The following is a 24,242-nucleotide window of genomic DNA, read 5'->3' as shown; positions in this document are numbered from 1 at the left end:
TCCCATTGTCTGACTCAATTCTCTCAGGGGTACCATGTCTCCAAAGGACTTGTTTTTCCAGGCCCAGGATGGTGTTGCGGGCAGTGGCATGAGGCACAGGGTAGGTCTCCAACCATCCAGTGGTGGCTTCCACCATGGTCAGCACGTAGCGCTTGCCTTGGCGTGTCTGAGGCAGTGTGATGTAGTCAATCTGCCAGGCCTCCCCATACTTATATTTGGACCACCGCCCCCCATACCAGAGGGGCTTCACTCGCTTGGCTTGCTTGATGGCAGCACACATCTCATAGTCATGGATAACCTGGGAAATACTGTCCATGGTGAGATCCACCCCTCTATCTCATACCCACTTATAGGTGGCATCTCTGCCCTGATGACCTGAGGCATCATGGGCCCATCGAGCCAGGAACAATTCTCCCTTGTGTTGCCAGTCTAAGTCTATCTGTGACACCTCTATCCTTGCAGCCTGATCTATCTGCTCGTTGTGTCAGTGCTCCACATTAGCCCAACTCTTGGGGACATGGGCATCTACATGATGGACATTAAATATGTTAATGATTTTGGGAGAAAGGATTATAATATGTATCTTTATTCCAGGAAAATCAGTGAATATGTATATAAAATAGAGTATAAAAACAGAAGCATTTTCTATTATCACTGTGTGAGTTTGCTGGAGTTATGCCCCACACATCCAGCCAAATAACGCCTGCTTTCTACAGGAAAACACAGGAGACTGCTCCTCAAACATAGGGCTGAAATGCACAGAAAGAGAATGCTCACAAAATTGCACCAAACTGTTTCCAAGCCACCAAAATCCCTGAAATGTAATCAGACAGTTTAATTTAAACAGCAGAATGGGACAGACTCCTTTGCTTTGCAAAGAACAAGTACAATATATCTACTTAAGACAATTCCTTCTGGAATAACACATTCCTCAACTTCTCCTGAAACTGGGATTTTATACTAAATACAGACATGACTAAGACTTTTTTTTTTCCAACCTGACTTTCACGGCAGTCCACTTTTGCCCTGTGAGTCTCACCTTAAAGAGCTTTTGTAAAGATTGTTTTATCTGCAATGACTTTGTGCCTGTATATGGGAAGTATTTTTAATTATTCTTTTAACCATTGCTGCCCTCAGAGTGGGTTTGCCTGAGGAGAATAGAAGCTCAGACATGCGGGTGTGAGCAGGCTGCTTCCCCTGGAGTAATCAAAGTATACACAGAGCTCACATCTGGGATTTGAGAGGTCCCAGCTGGCTGGAATCTGGCAAATGTACAAATGTCAAGGAGGACAAGAAGGGGGACCCCAGACACTCCAGGCCAGTCAGTCTCATTTCAATACCAAATAAAATAATGGAAAAGTTTATTCTGGGAAGTATTGAAAAACACCTGGAGGACAATACAGGCATCAGTCAGAGTCAGCATGGCTTCATGAGGGGAAGGTCCTGCTGGTGAAGTCTGATTTCCTTCTACAACAGGGTAAAACACATCAGTTGATGCAGGAAAGCCAGCACATGGAATCTTTCTGGATTTCAGCAAAGCTTTTGGTACTGTGTCTCCCAGAATGCTTCTGGACAAAGTGTCCAGCACACAGCTGAATAAACACATTGTGGGATGGGCAAGCAACTGGCTCAGGGGTCAGGCACCAAGGGTGGCAGTGACTGCGGTGACACCACACTGACAGTGGTCACCAGTGGGTTCTGCAGGGCTCCACTGCCAGCCCCAGCTCTTCAACATCTTCCTTAAGGACCTGAACACAGGGCTTGAAGGGATAATCAGTGAATTTACTGATGACACTAAACTGGGAGGAGCCGTCACCTGCCTGGAGGTCAGAGAGGCTCTGCAGAGAGACCTCACAGCTAGAGATGGGCAATCACCAACTGTGGAGTTTAACAAGGGCAGTGTCAGATTCTGCCCCTGGGATGGGGCACCCCTGCCTTGGTGTATGGACCAGGAAGGAGAGGCTGGAGAGCAGCTGTGGGGAGGGACCCAGGGGTCCTGGCCAAGGGCAAGTGGAACATGAGTCAGCAGTGCCCTGGCAGTCCAAAGTGCCACCATGTCCTGGGGCAGCAGGCCCAGCATCAGCAGCCGGGCCAGGGAGGGGATTGTCATGCTCTGCTCTGCACTGGGGTGGCCTCACCTTGAGGGACAGCACAACATAGAGAAGACATAAAGCCATTGCAGAGTGTCCAGAGGATAATAGCAATCTCTTCACTCTCATGAGCAGGGACAGGACTCGAGGAAATGGCTGGAGCTGAGTCAGAGGAGGCTTAGGTTGATTAGGAAAATCTTTTTCACCTAGAGGGGGCTTGAGCACTGGAACAGGGTCCCCAGAGAAGTGGTCCCAGCCCCAATTCTGTCTTGGGACAAGAAGCATTTGGACAGTGCTCTCAGGACCATAGTGGAATTGTTGCGGTGTCCTGTGCAGGGACAGGAGTTGGACTCAATGATCCTGATGGGTCCCTTCCAACTCAGCACATTCTGAACTTCTCTGAAATTACTTCAGCATCCAGCACTCAACTTCCACTCCAGAATAACTCACCTGCCCTGTAGAGGAGATGAATCTCTCTGCAAACAGCCCTTCAACAGTCCCCTGGAACCTCCTTTGAGATAAGAAAAACTACTTGCTTCGAATGACTCATGTTATAAAAATGCAAGCTCTTCCTATCTTTTTAGAATATTACTGGTTGGGTTTGGTTCTTTATAATTGGTTGTCCCAAACAAAGAAAGATAATGTAGTTAGCCAAAATGTGTTTACCCTGTTTTCCATTGGTTTACTTGTGATCCCCCCAAAACCTATAAAAGTACATGTGTGATCCCCTATCTTTGGATTTGTAGCCTGACCCCTTCACGGACAATAATAAAGCCTGTGGAAAAAAGTCTGAGCTGCTCTCCCGGTCTTTTTATGCCGGCTGGAAACTACAGGTTTCTGTGAGAAACCATGAAGCTAAGTGCCTGAAAGGCCAGCGCTCACAAACCTTGTCACTTTCCCCTGCCCAACAACACGGCAGGGGACACAACAAAAAGTTACACTGTCCCATCCTGTGTCCCCAGCTCTGCCCTGGCACTGCTGTCGCCGTGTCCCCTCCTCCTGCCCACAGGGCGCAGGTACAGCTGCAGGGATGGCCTTGTCCCTTGTGTCCCCTCAAGACCCCACGGCTCCTTGGGCACCTTGGAGGGGACAGAAAACACCCTCTGGATCAGCGCCCAGTGCACGCTGCCCTTGGGGACACCCCTGTCACCAGCCCTGTCGCTGTCGGGGTGGCTGTAGGAGCGTTTCCAGCCCTGCAGCCGCTCCCAGCGCTGGCTCCCCAGGGACCCCCCGCCCCTTTTGGGGTCCCCTCCTGGGGTGGTGACGGCCACAGTGTGCCACTTGTAGGTCTTCAGTAGTGCGGGGGGGGCTCAGGGGTGTCCGGGGGGGCTCACACCTCCATGTGTGGTGGCGGGGAGTCAATTTTGGGGGGTTCAGGGGCTGCATTTGCTGGCGGCATCATGCGGGAAGTCATTTTGGGGGGACCAGGGGTTGGATTTGGGGCTGGTGGGATGGGGAGAGGAATTTTGGGCTTGGATTTGGGGTTGGTGGGACAGGGGAGGCATTTTGGGGACTGAATTTGGGAGTGATGGGGTAGGGAGAATAATTTGGGTGGGTCCAGGAGCTGCATTTGCTGGCGGCATCATGCGGGAAGTCATTTTGGGGGGACCAGGGGTTGGATTTGGGGCTGGTGGGATGGGGAGAGGAATTTTGGGCTTGGATTTGGTGTTGGTGGGACAGGGGAGGCATTTTGGGGACAGATTTGGGAGTGATGGGGTAGGGAGAATAATTTGGGTGGGTCCAGGAGCTGGATTTGAGGGTGGTGGTGGGAAGCATCCCCAGCCTGGAATCCCCACCTTGAAGGGTCCCAAATTTCCTGACCACCCAGGGGTTCCAAATTTTTGGGTTCTCCTGCCCACCCATGCCAGCCTCCCGCAGCCTCCACCCCTGCTGGGGACAGGGTGACAGGTGTCCCGCTACCCCTGTGCCCCAAGTGCAGGAGGGACTGGAGGCATTTCTGCTGCGCCCCAACCACACTTCCCTTCCCCCCTACACCCTGGGGATACCCCTGACCACCTCTTTATCACCCTGGGGTGCCCCTCAGTCAGGGGGTGCTTGGTCACACCGCAGGACCCCCTCTCTGTGCAATCCCCGAGGTGGGGGTGGTGGCAACATTTTTGGGGTCACTCCCGACCATTTCCTTTTCCCTGCATCATCCTGAGGATGCTGCACCACCCCACATCACCCCCCCCCCCCCAAACACTGCCCCTGCCACAGCATTCCCTGAAGGGACCTTGGGGACTGTCCCCATGTCCTCCCCTCCCCCCTGACCCCCCGTGGTACCTCCACTGCTCCACCTGTGCTTGGCCCCAGTTCCTGTCGCAACCTCCCCATGTAAATGGGCAGGAGTTTCAGTCACATCCTCACCTCCTCCTCCTTCTCCTGCGGTGGACTCACTGGTGACACCAGAAGAACACCACGGGTCACCCTTCGAGGGGACTGCAGAGTCACGGTGGCTCCTGGAGTCCCCCTGGTGTGACAGCTGAGGGGCCTGAGATCCTGCGGTGACAATCTGGGGGTTGGGTGCTTGTTTTGGAATCTCCAGGGTGGATCCCTAGGTCCTGAAGTCCCCTCCCACCACCATACTCACCCCCCCCCAGCTCATGCCTCAGTTTCCTCCTCACTCTGCAGGGACTACCCAGAGCTGATGTTCTGATACTGGGTTTATTTTGGGGTGTTTGGGGTTGGGGCAACTGGAATGGGCTGGTGGACCAGTGAGGCTGGCCAGGGCGTTGCCAGGCTGGTGATCATCTGTGCTGGGGGCTGGCCAGGCTGGGGGTCTGCAGGACCAAGGGTTGTCCAGACCAATGTCCAGCTGGGATCTACCCAGAGCATTGTCCATCCAGAGTGGGATCCATGGCTCTGGTGTCCATCTGAACCAGTGTCCAGCTGGTATCCATGGCTCTGGTGTCCATCAGGACCAGTGTCTAACCTCTCCTGCCCCCATCCATCCCAGACTCCCTGGCGAGGGATACTCCTCACTGCAGAGTGGACAAGACCCACGGTCAGTCCCAAGATGACCCCAAACTCCCTCCCACCAGGAACTGCATTGAGCAGCGCTTTGCCATGGCCAAGATGAAGGTGCTGGTGGCACTGTGGTGGCACAAGTGGTGGCATTGATGCCATCCCAGTTCATGTCCCCATCCACGTCCCCCCATATCCATATTCCCCATGTTCCTACTCATGTCCATGTACCCTCATGTCCATGTCCCCTTACCCAGGGCTGTGTCCTTACATGTCCTCACACATCCCCACCCATGTCTTTGTCCTGCCACGTCTCCATCCATGGCCATGTACCCATCCATGTCCACGTCTCCCATTTCCCCACCCATGTCATTGTCCACCACGTGTCCTGATTCATGCCTTAGTACAATGACTTTACCCCGATTTTGGGTGTTTTTAACGACAAAGAGAAATGAAAGAAAATCTAGGCCACGAGGAGCCAGGAGGATGTGGAGCCCCCAGCCGGGTGCCTTCTCAACATAGATGAGTGGCAACACAGATCACCGGAGCTCTGCCCACTGGGGGTCACTGGGGATCATCCAGCACAGATCCTGCCATGGGGGATGGAGCTGGAGCAGCACATGAAGCTTTTCCCACACTCGGGGCACTCACAGAGCTTCTCTTAGCGGAAACTCTGTTGGTGTATGATCAAGTTAGAGTGCTGTGAGAATCTCCTCCCACACTCCCCACACCCGTAGGGCGTCTCCCCGGTGTGGATGCGCCGGTGCCTGACGAGGGTGCAGTTTTGCTTGACGCCCCTCCCACAGTCAGGGCAGCAGAAGGGCCTCTCATCCATGTGAATGCGATAGTGCTTGAGCAGATCAGAACTGCTCTGAAATCTCTTCCAGCACTTATCACACTCAAAGGGCCTCTCCCCTGTGTGGCTCCTTTGGTGGACAGTCAATTCTGAACTTATCCTGAAGCTCTTTCCGCATTCCCCACGTTCATAGGGCCGCTCCCCCGTGTGGATTCTCCAGTGGCAGATGAGGTTGGATTTCTGACTGAAGCTCTTCCCAACTTTTGAGCACTTGTGGGGCTTCTTCCCATCGTGAAGCTGCTCATGGACCACCAGCTCCAAGCTCTGGCCGCGTCTTTCCTCCTGGGATCCCCCTGATCTGCACTTGCAGCCCCTCCTCATGCGGGATCTCCAGGGCTTTTCCTCCCCGTTGGATTGCTGCACCGTGGAGCTGCTCAAAACGGCCTCTTCCACGAGGTTCTGCTGCGGGGATTTGTCCTTCCTGGTCTCCTTCCCCTGCTCCATCGGGCCAAGGTTGGGGAATGGGAAATCCTGGTTTGTGGGAAAACAAGGTCTGAGCACGCTGGGTTTGATGGTCCCTCTGCCCGAGGGCAGCTGGAGAAGCCAGGGCCCCTTGCAGCCTCGGGGAGCCCAGAGCCCGCTCAGCACCAACCTCCCGCACCCCTCCAGGCTGCCGGGGGTCCCCCGGCTCCGGGTCCAGCAAGATCCCTGCCCTGCAAAAAACCCCTCCCGGAGACCCTTCCGCCGACTGATTTGGGACGAGCTTCCCCTCCCAGCTCACCTGCGGAGTCCGAGGGGGGGTGATGCTGCCGCAGCCGAGGGAGTTGCTGCCTGAGGGGAAAACTGCGTGTTTCTGCGGCTGCTACTCTCCCTCCCGTTCTGCCCTGGGGAATTCCAAAGCAGCTGCGCCCGCGGGGTACTGGGAGCGATACTAGGAGCACTGGAAGCGATACTGAGAGCCCCAGAAAGGAATTGGCAGCGCTATCCCTGCCAGGACCGCTCTTACTGGGAGCACTGGCTGCAGCCGGCGGTGGGCGGGGCCACATACAAGGGCATGGTTATGCAAATCCAGAGCGATCGCGCGCTGTAATTGGTGGGAGGGAGGACCGCGGGGTTTCCCCAGTCACGTGAGGATCGACGTGGGGGGGGGGGGCTGGGGATGGCGGCGGCGTCGGGTGAGAGGGGACGGGAACCGGGAATGGGGACGGGGAATGGGAACCGGGTTCGGGAACGGGAAGTGTGACTGGGAATGGGGACTTGGAATGGGACGGGGAATGGGACCGGGAATACGGGACAGGAACCGGGAATGAGAGCGGGGATGGGAATATGGGAGCAGGTCAGGGAATGTGGGAGCAGCAAGCAGAGAGAGAATATGGGATGGGGATTAGTGTTCAGAAGTGTTCCAGTGAAACACCCCGGGGCTGTGAGCTCTGCAGCTGGGCCTGCCCTGGGCTGCTGCGGCCCAGGGCCCCAAGGCTGGAGCTGCAGCCTTGCTCCTGTGTCAAGAACAGGAGCCTCGTGCAGGCCCATGGCCCTTGCATGGCCCCACTATGAGGGAGGGCTCTGAGGCACAGGGGTGCTGGCAGGATGGGCTGCTGTGGCCAGCTGGGGGCCTCTGAGCAATGCCCAAAGCCTTGTACTCTCTGCAGCTGGCCAAGGAGAGCAGCAGGGCTGAAGGGTTCATGTGGCACGGCAGCCCCAGCTGTGAAACCCTCGGCCCCCATGGGAGAGGCGGCCCTCAGGAATGGGACTGGGAATACAGGACAGCACTGGGAATGGAACTGGGAATGGGACCAGGAATGGAGACCAAGATCTGGAATGAGACCGGGAATGGGGGTGGGGACTGAGAAAGGGCACCGGGGAACAGGGACTGGAAATAAGGACAGCGACTGGCAATACAGGAATGGGACCGGGAATACAGGGCTGGGACTGGGATTGGAGACAGTGACTGGGAATGGACCCCAAATACGGGACACAAGCGGGAATGGGACCAGGGATGCAAACATGGGTATGGGACAGGGAATATGGAAAGAGCAACCAGAGAGAGAATATGGGATGTGGATTAGGAAGATTGGGAACCTGAGTACGGGAGCAGAACTAGGAATGTGAACTTTGGAACAAGACAGGGACTATAGAAATGGAAGTATGGAACTGGAGCAGAACTGGGAATATGTCAGTGGGAACAGGACAAGGAATATGGGCCTGGGAATTTGGGAAAGGCAACCAGACAGAGAATTCAGGACACTGACAGGGAATGAGACCTCGAATGGGATCCAAACTGGCATGGGAGCAGGAGTGGGGTGACTTGGGAATGGGCTGGGGGCAAGGGAGCTGGCAGCAGGGACAGGGGGATCCTGGACAAGGCACACCAGGGACCGGGATGGGGGGACATGGGGACAGTTCCAGGGCAGGGGGTCCTTGGTCAGCTGCCCCAGAAACTCTGCCAGGGTGTCCCAGTGCCGACAGAGCTGCTGGGCCTGCAGTGCCCAAAGCCCTGAGCAACCCCCAAGTCCCTCTGAGGAACCCTGAAGTCCCACGAACCCAGCATCCCCCACATCCCCTGGAAGATCCCCCCATGTCCCCTTCCACATCTTAGTTCAACATCTTTATTTCTGCCCCAGTTTTGGGTGTTTGGAAAGGACAAAGAGAAATGCAAAGAAAATACAGGTAACGGGGAGCCAGGAGGATGTGGATCCCCCAGCCAGGTGTCTCCCCAACACGGATCAGTGGCACCACAGATCACCAGGACTCTGCCCACCCAGGGTCACTGGAGATCATCCAATGCAGACCCTGCCATGGGGGATGGAGCTGGAGGAACACAGTCTTGGTTTAAAGACAGGTGTCTGCTGAGGAAGACAGGAGCCTCTCTTGAAATGGAAAATGTAAACTCTCTCTCTCTGTTATAACTTTGAGATTAAGGAGCTCTCAGGCAAAGATATGGGAATAGGAATATCAGATTTTTACTGGGAAAATTAAAAGTATAGTAATATTAAAAAGAAAACACTGATAGAGTTAGAATGCAACCTGACACCCTATTGGTCACAGTGTTGGTAGCAGTCTGATTACATGCAGGCTATAGTTTTACTGGAGTGACAGATGTGGTTTTGTTGAAGCAATGATTTTGGAGAAGGGTGTGTTCTTTTTGATTTTTTTTTTTTTTAAGATTTACTGGTGATGAAGCTGGGCCTGGTCTTTCTGGTCTTTCTCTAGGAATTTAGTGGGAAAAGGTTGCTGTGATATTTCAAATTTTAGATTTTATTTAGGTAGGAAATGCTTGGCTCTTCCCCTTGGGTGGGGCATTTCAAATGGGATGATGTAATTTGATTAATCATGCAGCGAGACTTAATGGCTTATTAACAGAAAATACCTTTGTTATAAATGAGAAAGAAAGTCTCCATATTTAGCAAAATTTAAGTTGCTTTATTTGATATAGACGGAGCAAGCAGCGCTGGGGAACGTGAGGGGTCAGCGCCCACTCCACGCTCTGTCAAACCTTGGTTTGCAGCTCCTTTTTATAGGATGTTTTTCCTCGTAGTAATCAATAACTGTTATTTTTTTTGTTGTCATAATTCTGCCAGGTAAGCGGTGGTGGTCAAAAAAACATCCATGGGACCGCTTGTGAAATCTCTGGACAATTTGTCAAGTAACCATCTGGTTTTGGTAGATAAAGAACAGCAGAAGTGGGAAGTCTGGTCTTAGCAGATAGGTTGCAATTGATTACACAAAGGCAGGAAATCTGATTTTGCAAAATCTTTCAGGCTGTGGGAAATCCTCATTTTGCAAACTGGTATTGAATACAATTTACTAAAAAACACAATATTCATAACAGGGGTATTTAAAGAGAATGATTTAATCATATATATTTTTCTCTATTTTTCTCTATCTAATGTCCATGCTTCATTTCAGACCTAAGTATTCTGGTTTATACAAACCCCACTACTTTTATGATTGACACGAATCTTTTATCAATTATCACACCTTCCTGGACAAAGGATGGGTCCTGAAAGGGGTAAACAAAACTACCCCACCTGGCTTTAACAGCTGGCCTATTAACAGAAGATATTTCCCCCTGCCCCCTGGAGTTATGATGGATGGGTCATGGAAGAGAGAAGGAACACTGCTCCACCTGCTTTTAACAGATGGTGATAGAATATATACTTGTGGTTAACATCTTACATTGCAACCTTAGACTGGCACAAAGCTCTTCTTGCACTCCGGGCACTTGCAGGGCTTCCCTCAGTGGTGCATCTTGGTATCTGGTGAAATGAGAGCTCTGTGAGAAGCTCTTCCCACACTTGGGGCACTCATGGGGCCTGAGACATCACAAGGGGCAGGGCTGTGATGTGCTCTGGTACCTGTGACTGAAGGCTGGTAGGGGGTCTTTTGAGATTCAATGCTTCAGACCCAGGAAGCTGCCAGCCTTCCCAGAGAGAGAGAGTCCTGCAAGGAACTGCCTTCTAGGGGATCTTCTGTCTGTTCTCCTGGCCACTGGATAAGCCTCAGGAAGGGGTAGCTGTGGCCACAAGTCATCAGCTCTGGTCAGTGATTTAATCTCAGCGATTCCAGCTCTGCTTGCAAGGCTTTCCCAGGCTGCCTCAGGGACAGAGAGACGGGAAGCGTCTTATGGCAAATTCCACAAAGATTCCTTTATTATTCAGCAGCTCTGTGAAGGGAGCCAGGAACGACTGCTCCCTAGAGAACTGAGGGAAATAACTGAGGTTTTTATGGGAGAGAGCAAGGGGGAAAGACCAATTGGTTACAAAGGATTAACATGGATACTAGGGCATGGTGGGATAAGAGAAGCTATTCAGTAGCTCACCATGACAAGAAAAGGTGTGCTAACCTAATGAGCATCCTTCTAGGAGGGTTGAGATAAGCTAATCACAGCCCACTCAAGGGAAATTCCTCTAAGGCAAAGCCATGGGCCTCCACATTTGACATCACAAGGAGCAGGGCTGTGATGTGCTCTGGAGCCTGTGACATCACAAGGGGCAGGACTGTGATGTGCTCTGGTGCCTGTGACATCACAAGGAGCAGGGCTGGCTGTGATTTGTTTGGTGCCTGTGAAATCCCAAGGGCAGTGTCACAGTGGGGGCAGCTCTCAATGTCCCCACAGGTCACTCTGTCCAGTGCAGCCGTGCCAGCGGTCACTGCGCACTCGGGGGAGGCTGGGCTGGACGGGGATCCGGGCAGAGACGCCGCCCCCGGGACTGGAGTCTCCCCCTGCCTCTGGGCCCAGCCCCTGGTGGGAGCGCCTTGGGCACAGCACGGGGCTGCTGCTGGGCCAGGGGGAGAGCCCCTGCCAGCTGCCTGGGCCCTTCTGATGCCTGTGCCACATCCCTGTGGCTCCTGTCCCTGCTGCTCCCTGCCACCTTCACTCCCTCCATCAAAGCACCACTCAACCTCTTCACAGTGACCTGTGAAAAGAAAGAGAGAAAGAAAGAATGAGAGAAAGGAAGTGTTGTCAGATGACCCTGGCTGGATGGCCGACACCCACCAAAGCTGCTCTCTCACTCCTCTCCAGATACGGACAGGAGACAGAAAACAGAATGAAGGCTTACTGGGTTGAGATAAGGACTGGGACATATCACTTAGCAAATGTCACAATGGGTGAAACAGGTCTGAAATTGGTGATATTAATTGAATTAACTGCTCTCCAAATCAGACCAGGAGAGTGAGAAGTAAGATAACTGTATCTTCTGCCCATCCCTCCCTCTTTCCCAGCTCTGCCTCCTCCCCCAGTGGGTGCAGGGAGATGGGGAATGGGGGTTCTGGTCAGTTCATCACATGTTGTTTCTCCTGCTGCTGCTCAGGGAGAGGAGCCGTTCCCCTGCTGCACCATGGGGTCCCTCCCTGAGACGCTTCTCCATGAACTTCTCCAAGGTGAGTTCATCTCAGGGACAGCAGTTCTTCATAAACTGCTGCAATGTGGGTCACGTTCCTATGGGCTCGCAAGTCCTACCAGGACCCTGCTCCAGCGTGGGCTTCTCTCTCCACGGGTTGCTGGTCCCTGCCAGGTCCCTGCTCCAGCACGGGTTTCTCATGGGGTCACAGCCTCCACTCAGGCGTCCCCCTGCTCTGGCATGGACCCCTCCAGGCGCTGCAGGTGCACCTCTGCACTCTGTGCCCTCCATGGGCTGCAGGGGCCCAGCTGCCTCACCAGGGACTGCACCACAGAATCTCAGGGCAATCAGCTCCAGCACCTGCAGTAGCTCCTGCCCCTCCTCCTGCCCTGCCCTGGCTGTGTGCACAGTTGTTCCTCTCATGTTCTCGCCCTGCTCTTCCCTGGCCACAGTTACAACTGCACGAGAACTGCTTTTCTTCAGTCTGTTTTCCCAAAGGTGTTCCCACCATTTCTACCTGGCCCAGCCTTGGCCAGCGGCTGGTCCGTCCTGGAGCCAGCTGGCGTTGACTCTGCAGGACATGGAGGAGCAGGTGCTTCCAGCAGCCTCTCACAGAAGGTGCTTCTAGAGACCCCCCATACCAAAACCTGGCCTGGCAAACCTAGTATAAGTGTGGTAGGGTTTTTATTACCATGATTAATTCTTATTATCGCTATTAGCTCTATTATTACTATCAATAGTACAGTTATTCTTAGTTGTGTTATAATTAGTACAGGTATTTTTAGTCTTTTTGACTATTAATCGTTGCTTTATTAGACATCAGAATAAAAGTTCTTAATTGCAAGTAGAAGGTAGGAGTTTGGCAGCTGCTCTCCCTGCCCTATTCTGTGTCATTGCTGCGTGTGAAGCGGCAGCTGCCAGGACCCCCCATTTCCCTGGTTTGGGAAATTGGATGGCATTGCTCACATGTCAGAAAGAGAGGCCTGATTCCAATTAAATGCATTGCCTGAGCTCTTGTAGTCGCAATGCTCAAAGCTTGTTTTCTAACGTTGCTGACTTGCTCAGCTTCTGTTCATATTTGCGATTTTGGACCAAAATGTTGTCAGATGTGATTTTGCAAGGTTTTCTGTAATGAGCTGTCTGTTTTGCTCTTGGATTTCTTAATGGTGGGTCAGAACGGAATGCAGCATTTTGGGTGGGAGCCCTTCAGTCTGATCTGGGACTGTCTGAGCAGCAGCTGGTTTTGCACCTGTAAGCAGAGATAGCAAAGATTGCATGAAGTGAATATTGTGCCCGGTTGCGGAAGCCGTAGCGCCTGGCGAGCGCGGGGCAGCTGCCGGGATCTTCGGGGCACGGAGGAGCCGCAGACGGACGTTGCAAGTGGCTCCTTCGGGGCAGGATTTTGTCCCGATGCGGGGGAATTGCCGCGGGCTGGGCGGGCTGGGGCCTCTGCCGAGCGCCGTCGCCTTTCCCCGGGAGCCCCCGGGCAGAGCTCTGTGTTCAGGGCCGAGGGCCAGGCACCCGCTCGGCGGCTCCGAGACGGCAGAGTTTTGGGGGTGCCGCTGTTGGGGGCAGTGCCGGGGGAGTTGCCCCGGGCTGGAGACTCAAGGGCGCCGAGGATGGCGAGCACCCAGTCCATGTGGCATGGGACAGCTGCGGACATGCCTGGGGGGCAACCTGTGTGGGGGCTGAGGAGGTTTAAGAAGTTGGAGAGGATTGGAGGAGGGGGAAGGCACCCAAAAACGTACCAGAAGCAAGAAGGTGCCTGAATTTAGGGGAAAGGATGGAAAATGGGGGAAAGGATCCAAAAGATGAGGAAGGGAAGCAAAATAAGGGGAAAGGAAACAAAATAAATGGTAAAGACTCAAAAGAGGGGGAAAGACACAAAATAGGGGATAAAGTATCCAGAATAGGGAGAAAGTATCCAAAATAAGGGGGGAAGACCCAAAATCCAAGGAGAAAAGGTTTCATGGGGTGTCATAACTGTCATGGCGTGTCCCTACGTGTGCTGGGGTGGGTGCAGACACTCAGCACCAGGAGCAGCCACGGAAACATCCTGAGGGACACAGGGAGACTCTGCAGGACATGGGCTGGGGACCTTGGAGGATCAGGCCCCACCAGGGGTGGAGGACAGGAACATAGGAGGAGACATGGGGGCACATGGAAGGGGACAGGGACACACAGAGGTAATGGCCACAGTGGAGGATGAGGACAAATGGAGGGGAAGGGACACAGTGCCACCAGGACACACAGCAGGGGACAACATTGCCACACCTGTGGGGACACTGCCACTAGGACACCACTGGTGACACCCTGCATGGGACACTGCTGGTGGCACTGACATTTGCGCTGTCCTCAGAGGTGGTTGGGCTCCCCTGAGGGTGGTGGCCCTGGTACACTGTGGTGGCTGTCACTTGCTTCCACACCCCTTGTCACCAACTGAACAAGCCCTGACAACAACTTGTCGACAACCCTCCCGCCCTGGTGGATGGTGACATTCAGCTGGGATACTGCAGCAGTGATGGTGGGAATGTGGTGGCAGGAACTGCATTAGGCAGTGCTTTGCCATGGCTGAGATGAAGGTGCTGGTGGCATTGATGCTGTCCCAGTTCGTGTCCCCACCCATGTCCATGTACCTTCATGTCCCCAGCTGGGTCTGTGTCCCCATCCATGTCTATGTCTCCATGAAAGGCTGTGTCCCCTCACGTCCCCATCCATGACCTCACCCATGTCCTTGTCCGCCACATGTCCCCATCCATGCCTTACTTCAACATTTTATTTTAACCCCATGTTGAGGGTTAGTTCTTTCTATTTTTTTTTTTCCCTCTGTGGAATTTTCCCCATTGTCATGCTAAGATACCTGTTGACTGGGCCCTGGTGACAAGGGGGAGGGGACGGGAGGGAAGAAGCAAGCCCTGCGAGATTCAAACAGCCAGAAGAGGAAGAGGAAGGCTGGGCCTCGGCCCATTTCCCCCGCGGAGTTCGGACGAGAAGGACGATCGCCGTCTGTGTCCCATCCCAGCGTCGGGAAACCACCATCGGACCCTGCCCGGCTGTCTTCTCGCTGTGAACTACCACCATCCAGCACTCTACTGAGCACCGGGACCGACACCGTGAGCGGAGAGCTCTCTCTCCATCTCTCTCTCCCCCTGGGACAGCTCTGCCATCACCCCCAGCCCTCCTGCAGCTCTGCGGGAGCCACCCGCCCCCAGCACCGGGAACTGCAGCTCAGGGAAAAGGTGCCTGCAGCCAAAAAACACTGGGACTGAGTTACTGTTCTGTTTGTGGGTAATTTCATAGCTGTTGTTGTTCTTGTTTGTCTTGTTAAATATACTAGTAAAGAACTGTTATTCCTACCCCCATATCTTTGCCTGAGAGCTCTCTTAATTCCGAAATTATAATAATCGGAAGAATCATATTTTCTTTCAGTCCAAGGGGAAGCTTCTGCTTTCCTTGGCAAACACCTGTCCTTCAAACCAGGACAGATTTTGGCGCCCAACGTGGGGCCCGAGGGCATTGAGAGAAAAGGGTGAAAAAGGAATAACAGTTCTTGAGTTACCTCAGTTTTGTGTTAGGTGGCATCATGTTGTCCAGCTTACCGTGGTTTGGGCTCCATGTGGCCACAGCTCTATCTCTCCCATTTGCAATCCCTTACTTGAACATGGGTCCTATAACTCAGGCTGCTGTAACTATTATCCAGTTCCTTTTGTGGGCTGATAACATGAGAAATTCATGGATTTTTAACTTCCTCTGGAAGGTGGGCACATGGATTCGGAGCTATCACACTCTAACTGTATGTTTTTGGGGCTACTTTAATAATGGTACATACTGTGAGGATATGACACCAGGGAAAATTTTGTCCCAACACCTTACACAGTTTTTTGGGTCTGCTCCACCAGCTTTTGAGGGGTTCAAATCTCTTCTAAGCAGTAATGATATCATACAGTGGCTGACATTGCTAATAGGCCTTGTAAACCTGTTCTATTTAACATTCCGAGATGAGGGGAGATTGACTTGGATGACAACCCTGATACGTCCCCCAAGGAATAGGGATCCTGCCCCAGAGCCTGGCCCTGCCCCAGAGCCTGGCTCTGCCCCAGAGACTAAGGACTCTGCCCCAGAGCCTGACCCTGCCCCTGCCCCAGAGACTAAGGATTCTCCCCCAGAGACTAAGGATTCTGTCCCAGAGCCTGACTCTGCCCCTGCCCCAGAGACTAAGGATTCTGCCCCAGAGACTAAGGATTCTGCCCCAGAGACTAAGGATGTTGCCCCTGAGCCTGATTCTGCCCCAGAGCTCACCTCAGAAAGGAACCATCCAGAGTGGGTGGGGTTTCTAGTGAAGGAGATGGGCCAAATGCTGAAGGAGTACCTTTCCCCAGCTCTTGAGAAACTCTCCCTCTGCCTTAAAGAGGGAGAACCTGATGGTGCAGCAGTGGAACCCACAAATGTTACATCTCTCCAGGCTCCAGCTGAACTGCAAGGGCACTCACAGCCAGCAGCAGTTGCCCCCGTGGAAACTAGAAAGTCTAAGGTGAAAACAAAGCACCTAGATAATAATGATCAGAAAGCAGGGCCCTCACAACCAGCAGGGGAGCCAGAGGTTGAGATCGTCACAGAGTCCCTGTCATACGAGAGTCTCCGTAATCTCCGTAAGGATGTTGTACGAAGGGGCCGTGAGGCTTTTACAACGTGGTTACTGCGGGTCTGGGACCTTATGGGTACAGGTGTGCAGCTGGATGGTACTGAGGCAAGGAATTTGGGACCCCTAACCCAAGACTCAGGTGTGGATCACATATTCGTAAGGGAACGAGGCCCCCTTTCCCTCTGGGAGCGGCTTTTAATGAGTGTAAGAGAGAGGTTTGTCCATAGAGAGAGAATGCAGGAGCACCACCATAGAATGTGCTGGAAAACCGCTGAGGAGGGGATCCAACAGCTGAGAGAAGTAGCAATACTGGAAGTACTCTTTGGGACGGGTGGACAACGACAATGACCCCGACAAGGTCAGGTGCACAGGGCAGATGTTGTGGAATCTGGCACACCTGGGGCCATCTCAATACACCACATTCATTGCAGCCATTAATGCTGACACCAACCACGAGACAGTGGGTTCTGTTGCCGATAAGCTCAGAAATTTTGAGAGTATAATGAATGGCCCAATGCAGGCTCAGGTCTCTGCCGTGATTAGGGAACTCAGATAGGAGTTCAAGGAGGAGATAAGAGGGGTGAGGGAGGAGATGAGGAAGGTCAATGCAGCACCAGTGCGAGTCACAGATCCCAGAGTTAGAGCCCAACGTCCCCCAGCTAAGGAGAGAGGATACACCCCACGAGCTGACCTGTGGTTCTTTCTGCGTGACCATGGGGAAGACATGAGGAGGTGGGATGGGAAACCCACTTCTGCCCTGGCAGCACGGGTGCGTCAACTCAAGGAGGGAAACACTAACCAAAGGAGCTCCACTAAAGTGAAGGTAGCCTCAACTTCCCATAACCAAGATGCAGGGTATTACAAAAGGGAGGATGATTTGTCAGATCCCCTTGAGGGAACCTCCAACATGTATGCCCAGGAAGGAAATAATAACCAGTGCTAGAGGGGCCCTGCCTCTAGCCAGGGAGAGGCACGGGAAAACTGGGTCTTTTGGACGGTGTGGATCCGATGGCCTGGCACATCAGAGCCACAAAAACATAGGGCCTTAGTTGATACTGGTTCACAGGTCACCCTAATACCATCAGAACATGTGGGGGAAGAGCCTGTTTCTATTGCTGGGGTGACAGGGGGATCACAGGAATTGACTTTGCTGGAGGCTGAGGTGAGCCTGACTGGGAAAGAGTGGCAGAAACATCCAATTGTGACTGGCCCAGAGGCACCGTGTATTCTAGGCATAGACTTCCTGAGGAATGGCTATTACAAAGACCCAAAGGGACTCAGGTGGGCTTTTGGAATAGCTGCTGTAGAGGCAGAAAACATTAAGCAATTGAACACCTTGCTTGGACTGTCAGAGAACCCATCTGTAGTGGGACTCCTGAAGGTGAAGGAGCAGCAAGTGCCAATTGCCACCTCCACAGTGCACCACCGGCAGTACAGGAAAAATCGAGATGCCGTGATCCCCATCCACAAGATGATCCGTGAGCTGGAGGGCCAAGGGGTGGTCAGCAGAACCCACTCACCCTTCAACAGCCCCATCTGGCCTGTGCGCAAGTCTGATGGAGAATGGAGATTGACTGTGGACTATCGTGCATTGAATGAAGTGACTCCACCGCTGAGCGCTGCCGTGCCGGACATGCTGGAACTCCAGTACGCGCTGGAGTCCAAGGCAGCAAAGTGGTACGCCACCATTGACATTGCCAATGCATTTTTCTCCATTCCTCTGGCAGCAGAGTGCAGGCCTCAGTTTGCTTTCACCTGGAGGGGCGTGCAGTACACCTGGAACCGACTGCCCCAGGGGTGGAAACACAGCCCCACCATCTGCCATGGACTGATCCAGGCTGCACTGGAAAAGGGTGAAGCTCCAGAACATCTGCAATACATTGATGACATCATTGTGTGGGGGAACACGGCAATGGAATTATTTGAGAAAGGAGAAAAGATCATCCAGATTCTGCTGGGAGCCGGTTTTGCCATCAAGAGGAGCAAAGTCAAAGGTCCTGCCCGAGAGATCCAGTTCCTGGGAGTAAAGTGGCAAGACGGGCGGCGCCAAATCCCCACTGAGGTCATCAATAAGATCACCGCGATGTCTCCACCAACCAACAAGAAGGAAACACAAGCTTTCCTAGGTGCCATAGGCTTTTGGAGAATGCACATTCCTGAGTACAGCCAGATCGTGAGCCCTCTCTACCTGGTCACCCGGAAGAAGAACGAATTCCACTGGGGCCCTGAGCAGCAGCAAGCCTTTGCCCAGATCAAGCAGGAGATCGCTCATGCTGTAGCCCTCGGCCCAGTCAGGACGGGACCAGAGGTGAAGAATGTGCTCTACTCTGCAGCCGGGAACAAGGGCTTGTCCTGGAGCCTTTGGCAGAAGGTACCTGGTGAGACCCGAGGCCGACCTCTGGGATTCTGGAGTCGAAGTTACAGAGGATCTGAAGCCAACTACACCCCAACAGAGAATGAGATCTTGGCTGCTTATGAAGGAGTTCAAGCTGCCTCAGAAGTGATTGGCACAGAAGCACAGCTCCTCCTGGCACCCCGACTACCAGTGCTGGGGTGGATGTTTAAAGGGAAGGTCCCCTCTACCCACCACGCCACCAATGCCACATGGAGCAAGTGGATTGCCCTCATCACACAGCGCGCCCGTATCGGAAACCCAAATCGCCCTGGGATTTTGGAAATAATTACAAACTGGCCAGAAGGTGAAAATTTTGGTCTTGCCGATGAAGAGGAGCAAGAACAAGTGACCCGGGCTGATGAAGCCCCGCCATACAACCAACTGCCAGCAGATGAAACTCGCTACGCTCTTTTCACTGACGGTTCCTGTCGCATCGTGGGGATGAACCGGAAGTGGAAAGCAGCCGTATGGAGCCGCACACGACAGGTTGCACAAGCTACTGAAGGAGAAGGTGGATCAAGTCAACTTGCTGAACTCAAAGCTGTTCAGCTGGCCCTGGACATTGCTGAAAGAGAGAAGTGGCCAAAGCTTTACCTTTACACTGATTCATGGATGGTAGCCAATGCTCTGTGGGGCTGGCTGGAAAGATGGAAAAAAGCTAACTGGCAACGTAGGGGAAAGCCAATCTGGGCTGCTGATGAGTGGAAAGACATTGCCAGTCGGGTAGAGAAGCTACCCGTAAAGGTCCATCATGTAGATGCCCATGTCCCCAAGAGTCGGGCTAATGAGGAGCACCAACACAATGAGCAAGTAGATCAGGCTGCAAGGATAGAGGTGTCACAGATAGACTTAGACTGGCAACACAAAGGAGAGTTGTTCCTGGCTCGATGGGCCCACGATGCCTCAGGTCACCAAGGCAGAGATGCTACCTATAAGTGGGTATGAGATAGAGGGGTGGATCTCACCATGGACAGTATTTCCCAGGTTATCCATGACTATGAGATGTGTGCTGCCATCAAGCAAGCCAAGCGAGTGAAGCCCCTCTGGTATGGGGGGTGGTGGTCCAAATATAAGTATGGGGAGGCCTGGCAGATTGACTACATCACACTGCCTCAGACACGCCAAGGCAAGTGTTACGTGCTGACCATGGTAGAAGCCACCACTGGATGGTTGGAGACCTACCCTGTGCCTCATGCCACTGCCCGCAACACCATCCTGGGCCTGGAAAAACAAGTCCTTTGGAGACATGGTACCCCTGAGAGAATTGAGTCAGACAATGGGACTCATTTCAAAAACAGCCTCATAAGCACCTGGGCCAGAGAACACGGCATCGAGTGGGTGTACCACATTCCTTATCACGCACCAGCGGCTGGGAAAGTGGAACGGTGCAATGGGCTGCTTAAAACCACCTTGAAGGCACTGGGCGGGGGGACTTTCAAAAACTGAGAGATTAATCTACCAAAGGCCACATGGTTAGTGAACACCCGAGGTTCCACTAATCGAGCAGGCCCTGCCCAGTCTGAGCCCTTGAGAACACCAGATGGGGACAAGGTTCCAGTGGTGCATATGAGAGGTATGCTAGGAAAAACTGTTTGGGTGAACCCTGCCTCCAGCAAAGACAATCCAATTCAGGGGGTGGTTTTTGCTCAAGGGCCAGGGTGTACCTGGTGGATCATGCAAAGGGATGGAAAGACCAGATGCATACCCCAAGGAGACATTGTTTTAGGGTGAACTACCTACAATACTGTGCCTGTATCTGTAACTGTATGGATGTCTATAATTTGAAGGTTTTTAATTTGATTTGGCATGATGGTAGGGGAAAATTCGGGGTGGATAATGTTGAGGGTTAGTTCTTTCTTTTTTTTTTTTCCCTCTGTGGAATTTTCCCCATTGTCATGCTAAGATACCTGTTGACTGGGCCCTGGTGACAAGGGGGAGGGGACGGGAGGGAAGAAGCAAGCCCCGCGAGATTCAAACAGCCAGAAGAGGAAGAGGAAGGCTGGGCCTCGGCCCATTTCTCCCGCGGAGTTCGGACGAGAAGGACGATCGCCGTCTGTGTCCCATCCCAGCGTCGGGAAACCACCATCGGACCCTGCCCGGCTGTCTTCTCGCTGTGAACTACCACCATCCAGCACTCTGCTGAGCACCGGGACCGACACCGTGAGCGGAGAGCTCTCTCTCCATCTCTCTCTCCCCCTGGGACAGCTCTGCCATCACCCCCAGCCCTCCTGCAGCTCTGCGGGAGCCGCCCGCCCCCAGCACCGGGAACTGCAGCTCAGGGAAAAGGTGCCTGCAGCCAAAAAACACTGGGACTGAGTTACTGTTCTGTTTGTGGGTAATTTCATAGCTGTTGTTGTTCTTGTTTGTCTTGTTAAATATACTAGTAAAGAACTGTTATTCCTACCCCCATATCTTTGCCTGAGAGCTCTCTTAATTCCGAAATTATAATAATCGGAAGAATCATATTTTCTTTCAGTCCAAGGGGAAGCTTCTGCTTTCCTTGGCAAACACCTGTCCTTCAAACCAGGACACCCCAGTTACAGGGCTTTCAAAGGAATGAACAGAAACCTTTTTGTTTCAAGGCCAAAACAAAAGAATTTATGTGTCCCTGCTGGCAAAGCATCCACATGCTTGGCTGGGTGGGAAGAACCCTTTTTGAAGGGGTTTCCACCCCACCATCTCCAAAATTGTGGGGTTTGCCCCAATATGTTCCCATTTGGCTGTGGAAGATGCCCATGAGCCAGAAAGGATTAAAATGATGGATTTCTATTGGAGAAGACCTCCAAGGCCATTCAGTGTTGCTTGATGCCACCAGAAGATGCAAAGAGTGAGATTTTTCTCGGGTCAGAAGTCGACAAACGTGCTCTTCACAATGGATTTCTGATGTTGATCTGTGGATATGTCCAGGTGCTCAAGGGAAGCCAGGAGGATGAAGAGCCGCCCAGCCAGGTGTCTTCCTAACATGGATCACCGGGGCTCTGCCCACCAGGGGTCACTCGGCATCATCCAGCACAGATCCTGCCATGGAGAATGGAGCTGGAGCAGCACATGAAGCTCTTCCTGCACTTGATTTGCAGGGCTTCCCTTAGTGGTGCCTCCATTGGTGTTTGGTCAGGTGAGAGCTCTGTGAAAAGCTCTTCCCACACTCAGAACACTCATAGGGCCTCTCCCCAGTGTGGATGCGCCGGTGGGTGACGAGGTTGGAGTTGTGCCTGAAGCCCTTCCTGTAGTCGGGGCAGCAGAAGGGCCTCTCCTCTATGTGAATGCGCTGGTGCAGGAGGAGACTGGAGCTGGTCAGAAACCTCTTGCTGCATTTATCACACTCATAGGGCTGTTCCCCTGTGTGGATCCTTTGGTGGACAATCAGTTCAGAGCTTGTCCTGAAGCACTTCCCACACTGCCCACACTCATAGGGCATCTCCCCAGTGTGGATGCGCCTGTGGGAGACAAGGCGGGAGTTGTATTTGAAGCCCTTCCCACAGTCAGGGCAGCGGAAGGGCCTCTCTTCTGTGTGAATCCGCTGATGCATGACGAGATTGGAGCTGGTCTGAAACCTCTTCCTGCGTATGTCACATTCATAGGGCCTCTCCCCAGTGTGGATCATCTGGTGGCGGATCAGTTTGAATCTCGTACTGAAGCTCTTTCCACACTCCCCACACTCATAGGGCCGTTCCCCCATGTGGATTCTCCAGTGCCAGATCAGGGAGGATCTCTTGCTGAAGCTCTTCCCACAATTTGAACACTTGTGGGGCTTATCCGCATCATGAAGATGCTCATGGAACCCCAGCTCTGAGCTCTGGCTGCAGCTCTGTCCGGTTCTTTGGCCCTGGTTCTCCTCCTCGGATACCCAAGAACTGTGTTTGCAGCCCATCCTCATGTGGGATCTCCCGGGCTTTTCCTCCTCGCTGGTTTCCTGTGCAATGGAGCTGCTCCAAACAGCCTCTTCCACAAGGTTCTGCTGCAGGGATTTGTCCTCCCTGGTCTCCATCCTCAGCTCCTTGTCTAGAGGGGGAAGGACAAGGAGAAGATGGGATTTGCCTCTGTTCCAGAGGGAGGGGGAAGGAGATCCCCCCAGCACGTCCCTGGCAGGACGGCGTCGGCAGCGGGGCTGTCCTGCAGCCGGGGGCCGTGCTGGGCTGGGAGATGGAGCAGGACAGAGGGTGAAAGGGGCAGGGACTTCCTCCTCACCTGCCTGGGGCTCCGGGGACATGTTCTTCTTCCTCACGGCCTCATCCTCCATCGGGCCAAGGTTTAGGAATGGGAAATCCATTTTTGGGGGAAAAGAAGGGTTGAGCGCGTTGGGTTTATGTTCCTGCGGGCCAAGTTCAGCTGGACAAGCCAGTGCCCCTTTCAGCCTCAGAGAGCCTGGGGCTGCTTATCACCAACCTCCCACACCCCTCCAGGCTGCCGGGGGTCCCCCGGCTCCGGGATCGCCCCTCTGCGCTCTCCCCGCTCCGGGGTTCCCGTATTCCCCCACGGCTCTCCCGGATATCCCCAGAACCGATCTCGCCCCCTCTCCGCCAGAACGAGCGATAGCAATGTGGGACCCGCCAAGATCCCTCCCGGGGCATTTCCGGCTGAGCTTCGGGGTCCTGCAAGATCCAAACATCTCCTGCCCCACAAAGAAACCTCCAGGAGACCTCCCCACGATGGATTTGGGGCGAGCTCCCCCTCCCAGCTCACCTGCGGCTTCCGGGGGGAGGGGTGATGCTGGGGAAGTCGGGGAAGCTGCGGCCTAGAGCGGGCGAGCGAGTGAGCCGCTCGGTTCTGCTGCTGCTCTTCCTTCCACTACTCTTCTTCCTTCCGCTCCTCCTCCCCCAGCCCGGCCCGGCCCGGTGCCGACGCGCAAAAGCAGCCGCGCTCCGCCCTGGGGGATTGCAAAGCGGTTGCGCCCCGCGCGGCACTGGGAAGTGATACTGGGAGCACTGGTAACGATCCTGACAGCACCTAGAAGCAACTGGGAGCGCTCTCCCTGCCAGTACCGCTCTTACTGGGAGCACTGGGAGGGAACTGGGAGCAAACTGCGCCTAGACCCGGCTACAGCCGGTGGTGGGCGGTGTCGGAGCAGAGGGCGTGGTTATGCAAATCTAGGAGCGATCGCGCGCTGTGATTGGTGTGCGGAAGCAGCGCGGGGTTCTCCCTGGTCACGTGAGGGCGGGAGCGGTGGGCAGAGCGATGGCGGCGGCGTGCGGTGAGAGGGAACGGGAATGGGAGCGGGAGCGGGAACGGGAGTGGGAACGGGGACTGGAATGGGGACTGGAATGGGGACAGGGACCGAGAATGGAAACAGGGAATGGGGACAGGGACCGGGAATACAGGACCGGGAATGGGGACAGGGACTGGGATAGGGACAGCCCCGTGTCATGCCCTGGGGACCGAGGAGGGGACAGGGACAGGGGAGGAGCCAGGGACTGGGCTGTCGCACCGTGACCTTGCTGAACTGGGAGCTCGCGTGTCTCATTTTCGGGGCTCCTGCCCCCCACCTCCCCCCCCCCCCCCCCCCCCGCCCCGG

The 24,242-nt window shown here is 53.9% G+C and overlaps 1 protein-coding gene across 1 annotated transcript; it reads right to left on the bottom strand.

Annotated features, from left to right (window-relative positions):
* Nucleotides 1–20,025: 20,025 nt before the first annotated feature.
* On the bottom strand, nt 20,026–23,878 carry LOC134057571 (zinc finger protein 239-like). Its single transcript, XM_062514551.1, has 2 exons — nt 22,919–23,878; nt 20,026–22,732 (listed from the first exon to the last, which is right to left on the bottom strand). The coding sequence occupies exons 1-2, from the start codon at nt 22,998–23,000 to the stop codon at nt 21,816–21,818; spliced, it is 999 nt and encodes a 332-aa protein (XP_062370535.1). The 5' UTR covers nt 23,001–23,878; the 3' UTR covers nt 20,026–21,815.
* Nucleotides 23,879–24,242: the final 364 nt, after the last annotated feature.

Source organism: Cinclus cinclus, unplaced genomic scaffold (genome assembly GCF_963662255.1).
Source record: "Cinclus cinclus unplaced genomic scaffold, bCinCin1.1 SCAFFOLD_54, whole genome shotgun sequence".
Classification (NCBI taxonomy): Eukaryota; Metazoa; Chordata; class Aves; order Passeriformes; family Cinclidae; genus Cinclus; species Cinclus cinclus.
This window is presented reverse-complemented; position numbering and strand designations above follow the sequence as displayed.